Raw genomic sequence first — 11,449 nt, forward strand, 5'->3', positions numbered from 1 at the left:
CAGAAATATACTCCTATATCGTAGTTGTCGGGTGGAAACCTTGTATGTCCAAAACCGTTTGTTTTGTATTTATCATTTTAAAAGGATTTAAACTAGTGAGAACAACCGATCTACAAGCACACAAGTTCTGTGCTTGTAGATCGGCTGTTTTCACTACTTTTGTGCGACGGCCTTGTATGATAAAGCAGTGCTTTACTTTGCGAAAAAAAAAAATTACAAATTTGAAACTTGGAGATACGAGGTTTCCGCCCGACAACGACGATATGCTCCACCACTGAATGACAGGCACAGACTTCACAAATATTGATTGGCTCGGATGGCACCTTCTCTCTCTGCCACTGCCATCCTTTTCTTTTATCATCTCACCAGACCAATTCCCTTGAGGGTCAATAAAACACCCCATAATGAGAAATGCCACCCCATGCCTCGCTCCCCGAGAGGAAGAAAAAACAATTGCACTCATCTCCTCAGAACATGAGGAAATGTTTTCAACGTGATCGAGGCCATCTGCTAAACTAAATATTGCATGACAGCCTGCAGGCAGTGAGGTCTAGACCTGGCAGATCCAATAGACCAGTGGTCTTCAACAGGGGGTGCGGGACCCCTAGAGAGTCCTCAGAGTTACTATAGGGGGTCCTCCAAATCCTTGTGTGCTAGAAACTTTTTTCTTTTTTTTATATTAACCACCTGAATCCTAGTGTCCTTATTCTGAGAACTTTAGCCAAAAATAGCAGTTCTAAAAGCTTTCAACGCCTCGCAAACACTGATGATTGTGCTGTCGAAGGATTATAAGGAATCTATGAAGAGGTTTTGAGGGTCTCTGCTTCATCTCTCTCTCAACTAAGGGGTCCTTGGCCTGAAAACGTTGAAGACCCCTGCAAATAGACGGAGAAGAACACAGCAATTTTACATAGACAAAGACTGATGGAGTGAATGAATGAATGTATTAATGGATGACATTTCTATACTGATAGAAGGCAGATTCACCATCCTACTGTCAGTATCCTACATCTGCCAGAGAGGAGCCAGTGAGGAGAGGAGTCAGTGACAAATATGCCCTCTCTGCTCAAAACCTCCGTGGTTGTGGCCAGGTACTGTACCACTGCGCGGCAGGAATACGTCAGTCCAACTTCTCATTACTCTGCATACAATGGCTAGGCGTGCTGTTATGGGTTAAGGTTAGAGATAGGGTTCGTAATGGGGAGAGTCGGCCGAACGCAACATCTGAGTAATGCACGTCAGAACAACGCTACGCACCCCCACTGCGCCAAGGGAGCACACCGATTTTTCTCTTTGCTTGCGTATAGTCCTAGCTGGTATTGAGCATGGCACACAACGATCATTCTGCACTATTCATCTTTGCTGGCAGTACAGCCTTCATTCAAACTTTGTTCCGTTACCTTTGGAAAAAGGTCGCTGTGTTTCACGCCCACATTAAACTGCAGCAAACTGACAGAGCTCAAATACATTTCAAATAAAGGGCCAGACCAGCTCACTGAATAGCCTATTATAAATTAGTAATACTGTTTGAAAAATGCAGCAGCTTAATCCTCCCCTATCTCGGTAATGAGAATGCAACAGTCCATAATGTTTTAATACTGTGGCCACAAATTGAGTTAAAGCGGCATGAAATATTTGGGAATACGCTACACGATGCATGAAGATCACATCAGTCACTGGAGCATTAATGTCCACACATAGCCTGCAGCCATGTTCAGTGCTGTCAATATATTAGATAATATGCCTCAACAGAGGCAGTAGATCAGATAACATGGTTATTATGCAGGTCTTATTTGTGTAAAGCAAGGTCAGAACCACCTGGACGCTGGATCAATCAGACGGATTAATGAAGCCCAACCTGCTGACATGACGGTTACAGACACCCCTATTAAATCCAGGTCCTACAGTCACCAGCCTTTATGGCTTCCAGGCTGGAGCAGGGAAGTATTCGTGTCATGTGATAGAAGGTAAAAACCGGTCACATTGTTGAAATAAAATAAGATACTGTGTATCATAGAAACTCAGTTTCTCTACAGTTCTGTAGGATGGCAACGATGCTGACCGACAGCGTAAAGCATTTTAAAGACTGAGGTGTCCATGTTCCAAAGATTGTTTGACAGGCAGAGAAAAATGTATAACTCTACAGCAGAGATGCCCACGAGTCTCGTGGTCACGAGTCAAGTCGAGTGCCGAGTCTTTGGGGGGCGAGTCGAAGTCGAGTGTCGAGTCTCTGGGGTCAGTGGGGGACGAGTCGAGTCGAGTCTCAAGTCTTTAAGTGGCGAGTCCGAGTCGAGTTACGAGTCTTTATATACATATATATCTTTTTTTATTATTTTTTATAATGATCTAGCCTCCAGCTGAAAAAGTTAGATGGCGCATCATGATCACCCGGTACTCACAGATACAGCTACAGCAGCAGCCAGCAGCCACTGCAGGCTAAATTAGGAAAGACACATGCATGTATGTACTCACAATCACGCTACGGAGGCTGTTAAATGTTCCACGATTAATAATAATGGATCCATTTCCCCCAGAAAACAGCTCTGAAGTAGACCTCCTGCCTCTCCTTCCTCGGTGAAAGTTCCTTGGAAGCAACGCAGTTATGTCCAATAGTAGCAGGGTCCCCGGCCGTCCGATCATCATCCAATGAATAAAATAATCCCAAAACCAGCCACACTTCAGTTGCTTGCTTGACACTTAAATCCTTTTTGTAGACCTTTGTAGCTATCTGTACTGACATTTTCCTAAGACAGCTTGAGCTAGACAAGTACTCAAATGTTGTTTTTAATAGGAATTGCGAAGCAATCACAATTTTTCTATTTGAAAGAAGCCGCCAGAGCTGGACAGTAAGCAACATAACACTTTACTGCAGTTACTGCCGTAAAACGTATCGCTACTGGTTACCATAGCGACGTGTACTCTCAGTGGGGATTGGACCTGGGAATACATTTTACATCACTGTCGTAAATGTTTGTTGCCGGCGTATAATTAATAGACCTATACTAGGCCTATATTAATTAAATTGTACTGGCAAGTGCATGATTGTATTCATGATCACTCCTTTACTGTATTAATATAAACAGACAGTATGTCAGGATTGATACATTACTTAGTCATTGATACAGCATCATTTTCAATAGCAGTTTTAGTTAAGATATAAATAAAAAAAATTAAACGTGGTTCAACATAATCTTTATTCCAAAATAAAGCTTTTCTTTTACTTCTTAGCATAACGTTTTTTTTCCCTTTCATTTCCACTCCCCTCCTGCTTTTTTAAAAGCTCTTTTTCTTTTTTAAAGTTACTGCAGTGCTGTGAAGAATCCTGACAGCACAACTGTAACATTACGGGCATATTTGGCATAACTTCACGTTAATGCTTTGAACAATAATTACGTGGGGTTAATTAGTAGATGCAGCTGGTGGAATTGACATCATGAAGAGAAGAGCCCACCGGAGAAAAAAGTGAAAATCCGACGCTAGAAAAGCACTGTCTCACGGAAAATCCTATTATCTTATCAAATTATTAAACAAATGCCACGTTAACTGAAGTAGAATAGCTGATGATGAGCTAAACATATGTGTTTTATTTCGCCGTTTTAATATTTAAATCTTATTCTGAAAGGCTGCATGCAGCAGCTGTCCTGCCTACTGCTGCTACTGAACTAACAGCCTAGGCTACTGTGGGTTTATTGTTCAGCCTATAAACCTCTCAAAATCAACTATGGCTTATATTGTTTAGCCTATAAGGCTCCCAAAAAATCAGAGTTGCAAGCTATTAATCCACCTTGTCATGGCGCGTCGGCGTCTAGATATAGATTGGAAAGACGCACTATAGCTACGTGCGAGCGCAACAGATACAAAAAACAATTTAATAATCCTCTAGCAGTGTAACAGTAGGGCTACTGGGCATGGTAACCTCACGTTACTGCTTTAAACTTACGAGGGGTTAATGAGCTCAGCTATTAGACCTATATAGCTGCAGCTGGTGGTAGTGGAACATTATTAATATTATTACGAGAGGAGGCTGCGCTCTGGAGAGAACCCCGACGTTAGATAAGAAGGTTCTCACAGATAATCCTATCATTTTATACAATTATTGAACAAATGCCAGGTTAGCTGAAGTAAAATAGCTGATGATGAGCTAAACATATATGTTTTATTTCGCCGTTTTAATATTTAAATCTTAGGATGAAAGGTCCATGCAGACGGCTGTGTCTGCCACGCTTTGCGAGACAGACTGCGGTTTTCCCAACGGCCCTGAGCTGCGCGCGGTCCAAGTGAACACAGCGAAGTGCTCCTGGGCTGGCCCCCACCGTTGCGCTTAAGTACGTTGGGAAAAACAACGCGGTCGCCGCTGTCTCCGTGCGCAACACTCAGCAGCACAGCGGCGCGCAGCCGCGCAACAGAGAAGAAAGAAGAAAGGAGAAGGAAAGGCAATATTTGTCGTGCTTGTCATGCATTATAGTGCTTAAAATAAAGATTGTTCACGTCGTGAACAATCTTTATTTTAAGCACCGCTCATAAGACTAGTGAACTTAACGAGTCTTATGAGCACGAGTCGAGTCAAGTCACGAGTTTTTGAGGGGCGAGTCCGAGTCGAGTGACGAGTCACCAAAAGCATTGAGGGGCGAGTCCGAGTCGAGTGACGAGTCACCAAAAGCGTCACTCGAGTTAACTCGAGTTACGAGTCTTTAACTCGAGTCCCCATCTCTGCTCTACAGTAGAAGCTACTCATGCATATTTTGAACAATATCACTTGAGTTTTTTTTAATGATTTATATGCTTTTGGTTTAGAATGAGAGAACTAGTTTTTCCTTCACCCTGTACATACAAACATACATACAAAGATAGATAGATAGATAGATAGATAGATAGATAATACTTGGTAACACAGATCAGTTCCAGGTTTTATTGACTTTCTATTGAAAGGGATAGTTCACCCCCAAAATGACTCATTTCCCACACACCCCATGCAGAATTCATGGATAGTCTTTTGTTCTTGTATTCTTGTATTCTTGTATTCCAATAATTTGATGACCAGCAGTGGTCCCGAGCCACAAAGGAGACTCCATGGGGTGTGTAATTGATAGCAAACAAGTAACACACCCTAACAGCAAGAAGCGACCGTCAGGTCGCAAACAACAGAGCTTCTAAATACAGCACACACACACACACACACACACACACACACACACACGCAAGCGCACGCACGACACCCATGTGAGAGCCAATCAGTGAGTGTTACACCAAATGCAGTGACCTGCCTTCATTGATGAAATGGGAGGGAGGAACTGAAGTCCATAGGTAATGAAATGTTGTGTATTAGCGTGACTCACGGACATGAGCTGGACGTTTTCATATTGGTTCCCTGGAGACACACAGTAGGCTCCATGGGGTGTGTAATTGATAGAAAATAAGTCATTGTTTGGGTGAATTACTCCTTTAATGAGTTTCCTTGGCGTTCCTATGAATAAAAGGGCCGTTACGTAGAAGATGGACTTGAGATGCATAAGGGGAGGACACTCGTACAATGAATTTGAAATTACTTATCAGCATATAATAAAAGAAAAAGAAAATTGAACTGTAAATTGAAACTGAATAATTAACCTCCTAGCACGCTGCTAAATCTGGGAAAATATCACAGCCCTCGACATTTCTACATGTTCAGAAGCAGCAATCGACCACTCCACTTCATTGTCCTCATCTTGGCTTCAATCTAGTGGAGTAACCATTGCAGATAAAAACAAGATGGTATCACAGATTTTCTAGATACTATCTAACCACCTTTTTCATTAAAAGGAAATTCTGTGAAAATGGAACTAAGATTAATTGCCAAGATATTGACTGTTCCAGACGGTTCAAGTCATGGTTCTGTTAATCAAATTTAAACACAACTAACTTACAAATTAATTGCTGCGGGAGTTTAATGGTATACTGTATGTGCTCTGGCTCTACTCTAAGGCTTTCTTTATTGTACTTTTTGAGCGGTGCTGACAGTTCCAATACGTGGCTTTGTGTTTTGAAAACCAAAATTACCCTTTTCAACTTCAAACGGGTGTGATAAAAAAAAAAAAAGATCTGAAAAAAGATCTGCAAGCTCACAATGCGTCGCATTGTGACTCATTGAGAGCTTGTAGATCGGCTATTTTAAAATGGCCTAAATATACTAACTGTAATGGCTGAAGTGGGTAATAGATGTTTTGTTTTGTAATAATAATCAAAATCTTCAAAGTAACTACTAGTAAAGATTTCAAATAATTGTTGTGGAGTAAAAGCATTTGCCTCTGAGCTGTAATGGATTAGAAGTAAAAGTGCTGAAAATTGGATATACTCCAGTAAAGTAGTTGAAATCCATCACCATGCAATGAGCCATTCCTAAATGGGTGATGATAACCATTAAAGGTGATACACCATGCATTTAAAAAGTATTTGTCATATTGTTTATGTCCCAAAAACGTTTTTCAAAAGGTTTGAGGCTAAATTACCACTCCTGAATAGAGAGCCTCTCTCATTTTTGAATGGCTCTCAGAGCATTTTCAGCTGGCATTTTCAGCTGGCCTGAAAAAAAAAATATTTTTTGAAAAAAAATTAAAAAATCTTCAAAAACGGCCGTCGCTGACGACAGCCTGTTTTGAGAACCCGTGGGATGCTTTTAACCTCCGCCTTCCCAAAACCAGAGAAAGACACAACGGTCAGAAATGGGACTTTGTGAGGATAGAAGGTGCTAGTGGGACCCCAAAAAAAGGTTTTAAAATAGGAAAAGTGAAATTTCATGGTGTATCACCTTTAATATGTCTCTCACAGCAGTGGTTCCCACACGGCAGGATGCTTCCATTAACCCATCAAAACCAAGAAAGCATATCTGTACATGTGCCATTTTGGGATTTGAACCACTTTAAACATTATTGTATGCTATTCAAAAAGCAAACTTCGTAGATGTTACTATTTCACCTACTGGTGTCAAGACATTTGTATCTCAATGTTATCTCTATGAGGTTTTGGCAAGCTTGATTTTATTATCTATTATTAATCCTGTACATAGTGTTTTTATAACTGCAATATTATTGAATGTTTTCTTTGCTTGCTATTTATTAAATAAAAGCCCTGCTTCATCATACAAGACTGTCGCACAAAACTCGAATCCGTATAAATAGCCGATCTAAAAGCGCACATAACGCCTCACAATGTAAGGCGTTATATGCGCTTGTAGATCGGCAATTCTCACTAGTTTAAATCATTTTTAAAATGATAAATAGAAAATGAACGGTTTTGGACAAGGTTTCCACCCGACAACAATATACAGTACTGGTCTGGAAGATGTGGAGTCAATGCATTCTTGTTACCGGCTTTCAATCATTTATTGCCGTGATTATGTTGTCAGCTACAGGCTCCTTGAGAGTGAAACATCCCAGGAGGAACGAACACACCAGAAAAGATGACCTACACAATATAACTCTGTGTTGACCTGAGGAAATCTGCAGCGTACTTGAGAGCAGTCAATATCAGCCCTCCTGCAGGCATCCAATCTCCTTCCAAACTGCTGTCTGCAGCCCCAATGCCTGTCTGTTCTGCTTTTCCTCATTATAGGTTCCCCACTCACATGCATCCAATTTGTGTAGTGCATCATACAGTATGTGGAATGATGCAAAGTCGGTGTCAAGCCTGCACAAATCTCATCATGTCCATAGTAGCTCGAAGTCAAGGCTGCTCTCTTTCCATGAGGTGGCTGTTATAACATGTATTTCCTTGTATGACCACTGGAGTATACCATAATAGTTGTCATGGCATACATATTGCTGAATTATGCCAACCTTTCTCGTGCAGCATTAACCCCCCCCCCCCCCCCCCCATGTGCACACGCGTGTGCGTGCAAAGATGTTGTGTTTTTCTGTGAAATTGTTTGTTTTTCTCTGTTAAAAACGGGTCTCTAAACAATAATTAACTAGCTCTTACCCGTTCAAAGATATGAGCTCCAAAATGATGTGCAGTGTGTGGGTTATGGGATGTGCACTGTGCACACAGTATATGAGGGATGGAAAGTAACTTTAACTGGTGCTTGCATGATGTAGGAGCATCAATGTAAGAAACCCGTTTCGTTTAATGGCTACAGAGATACTGTTTTATTGGATGGATATTGAAGATTAACTTCTACTCCACTACATCTCAGAGGCAAAATTATTACTTTTTCTCCACTACAATTATTTGAAAACTTTAGTTACTAGTTAGTCTACTTTATAGATTCTAATAGTTACAAAACATGCAACAACCTGGGGGAGGGTGTTTAAAAAGGCTTTCACGACATCCAGATATCAGGTTGTCATGGTTGCCCAACCACTGATGGACTTTGGATGATTGGACTGCTTGGGGAGTGAGGTATGACATCATGGACCCCATATTTGGGCACATCTGACCTGTAATCCCATATTTGGCGATGGCAGAGTCATTGTGACATCACTGGGATGACGAGAGCATCCTCGCCAGGGAGAATATAAAAACAGCAGTATCTGCAAGAGGCAGATTCACGATGCACCCCGGTATGCCCGTTTGTCCCCATGGAGGAGACCTCTGCCAGCGCTGTTGACGGCACGTTCTCAAGCGCTGTCGTGGCAGACATTCGATGGCCCGGCGAGCGGTTCCTGGACATGCCACAAGGTGGCGAGCACTCTGCCATGGCGCCTGGTGAAATAGACTACGAGGGGCTTCCTGAGGGGGTGCCCACCAGCACCCACATGTTGGCCGGATCCGTGGCTGGCGTCATGGAGCACTGCCTCATGTATCCCGTCGACTGTGTGAAGACGCGCATGCAGAGCCTGAAGCCCGAGCCCGGAGCACGCTACCGCAACGTGATGGACGCCCTGCGGCGGATCGTGCGCACCGAAGGGGTGTGGAGACCCGTCAGGGGCGTGACGGTGATGGCGGCCGTGGCGGGGCCGGCCCATGCCATGTACTTTGCGTGCTACGAGAAGATCAAATCATCCTTGAACAACAACTCGGTCTACCCCGGGGCCAACAGCCACTTGACTAATGGAGTGGCGGGCTGCGCGGCCACGTTGATGCACGACGCACTCATGAACCCCGCAGAGGTGGTGAGTCAGCGCATGCAGGTGTATAACTCGCAGTACAGCGGCGCGCTGCACTGTGCCCGCACCGTGCTGGAGCGTGAGGGTCCGGCCGCCTTCTACCGCAGCTTAGCCACCAAGCTGAGCATGAACGTGCCGTTCCAGGCACTCCACTTCGTGACCTACGAGCACCTGCAGGAGCTGCTCAACCCCCGCCGGCGGTACGACCCTGCCTCCCACCTGATGTCCGGAGCGCTGGCCGGTGCCGTGGCCGCCTCCCTCACCACGCCCCTGGACGTGTGCAAGACCCTGCTCAACACCCAAGAGGCCCTGGGTGCCGTTCATGTCACCCAGGCTCAGACGGGCTCCTTGTCTGCCTCAGTCGCAGGAGTTGAAGGCGCAGTGGTGGCAGACACATCGGCCTCACCCCGTTACATCTCGGGGCTGGGTGAGGCCTTCCGGACAGTTTACAGGACGGGCGGTGTGCCGGCCTTCTTTAAGGGCGTCCAGGCCAGGATCATATATCATGTTCCCTCCACGGCCATCTGCTGGTCCGTCTACGAGTTCTTCAAGTACACCATCACCCAGCGGCGGCAGCACGGAGGAGGTGTTTAGCTTAAAACTCCACACATTCCAGGCAACGAAGGCTGTTTATGTACATGACTAACACATGATGGTCGTATACTTTGTTATAATGTGGCTGCTCGGAGTCACAAAACCTTGCCTTTTTCTGACATTCTGTTAAATCAGGAATGTAAGACAACGATTGATAAGTCTTAACTGTTAGATAGATGTATATCTCTATTCTAATCAATGCTATATAGAGGCGTCTCCCCATCTCCAGCAATTTAGTAAACATAAACTAGAAAGATGCAATTCTGGGAAATTGCAAGTGTGGTCCCTTTCGTGCCCATATATGGATATCTCTGTATCTGTCAGCTGCTAACCATTCCGTCCTTGTCCCTTTTATGCCCAATTTGCCCATACTGTATATGAAGATCCCTGATGTCATCAATATTAAGCACATATCTTGGAATGCCCATATATGGACATACTGCGTATGTCTCATGTGGTCTATGACGTCAGTCATCTCCATATTTGGGAAAAGTTTAATTTTAGCATTTTCCAATTCAAGTCAATTGAGAAAATTCATGAATGAATTAATATAATTTAACTATATACTAGTCCTGTGCACGGGGGTGTGCGATGAGGGATTGAATGTAGGATTCTCAGAAGTAATGTTGGAGAACCCAGACCGGCAGAATAGTCACCATCGATGTCCAGTCTGTCTGGCTAGCACACTTTTATGCCCATATACAGTATGGTGTTCTGTGTCCAGTCTGTTGTCATCTCCAAATTTCTGCACTGTAGTGGTGTCAGTCAGTAATGTCAGTTGGGATTTGTTGATGTCAGTTGGGCATTGTTACGGAAGTACTATCGTCTTTGTTAGGGAAAACACACTAATGAATGGTTAAGAAAGTGATTTATAAGTCTTGACTGTTAGATATTTTGCTGTCTCTATGTACGTCCATTTTATGCGCGTGGGGATCTCTGTATCTGTCTGTCTGTGTCCCTTTTATACCCATATGGAGATAAAGTCCTTGAAGGACATCATCTTGCCTCCAAGTACTATGATAAGTACAGTACCTTTACAGTCCTAGTTATTGTAATGTAACTACTTCTTGCAGACCTCTCACAGACCTCACACGGTAATGGAGGTTTCCGTACCTGGCAGAGTGTTAGAGACAATGGATCCATTGAAACAATTGTTCTTTTTTCCATTTCATTGAAAGTAATATTTAAACATACAAGGTTTAAACCTGGCAGTGATATGTTTCAAACAGACAGCTGGTCAATGCTGGTGCTGATTTGTTTTTTGCTGTTGGAATTGAACCACCAGTAGCGTGGTGATAAAGTATGTGTTGTTTGATATAAACTAACAAAACTGACAGGATAATCATTGCCAGCAATACCTTTGTCAATCCTTTGCATTGTCTGCTCCCGGAGTGGATTAGCCACCATCTTTAAAAAAAACAATCATTTCACTTGCGGTGATGTTTTAGCCTCGAATGTGCACAGCAATCATTATATTGAATGATTAAAAACAGTTAATTGAATACATAATATTGCGTTGGCCTAAATATAGGCCTACTCATAATGGAAGTCAAAGACAAGGGTTCGGAATCCTTGCCAACATTTGGAGTAAACTATAGTAATATACCTCATCATAGATATAATCACAGAATACTAACATCATAGATGACTGACATCACAGCCTGGCCACGTGAAGTCCCAGATCCACTTTGGAGCCATGCCAGTGTGTGTGTGGATCCATCCCGGGATCCTCCCACAAACAGATCTAGACTATAACCACTAGCCTAAAGGGAATC

General features: G+C 43.2%; 1 protein-coding gene across 1 annotated transcript; it reads left to right on the plus strand.

The window, feature by feature from the left end:
* Positions 1 to 8,552: 8,552 nt before the first annotated feature.
* Positions 8,553 to 9,674, plus strand: LOC308302512 (mitoferrin-2-like; the record flags this gene model as incomplete). Its single annotated transcript, XM_080746768.1, has 1 exon — positions 8,553 to 9,674. One exon carries the CDS (start codon positions 8,553 to 8,555, stop codon positions 9,672 to 9,674), a length of 1,122 nt encoding a protein of 373 aa, XP_080602894.1.
* Positions 9,675 to 11,449: the final 1,775 nt, after the last annotated feature.

Source organism: Nannobrachium achirus, assembly GCF_963921795.1.
Source record: "Nannobrachium achirus genome assembly, chromosome: 17".
NCBI classification, from domain to species: domain Eukaryota; kingdom Metazoa; phylum Chordata; class Actinopteri; order Myctophiformes; family Myctophidae; genus Nannobrachium; species Nannobrachium achirus.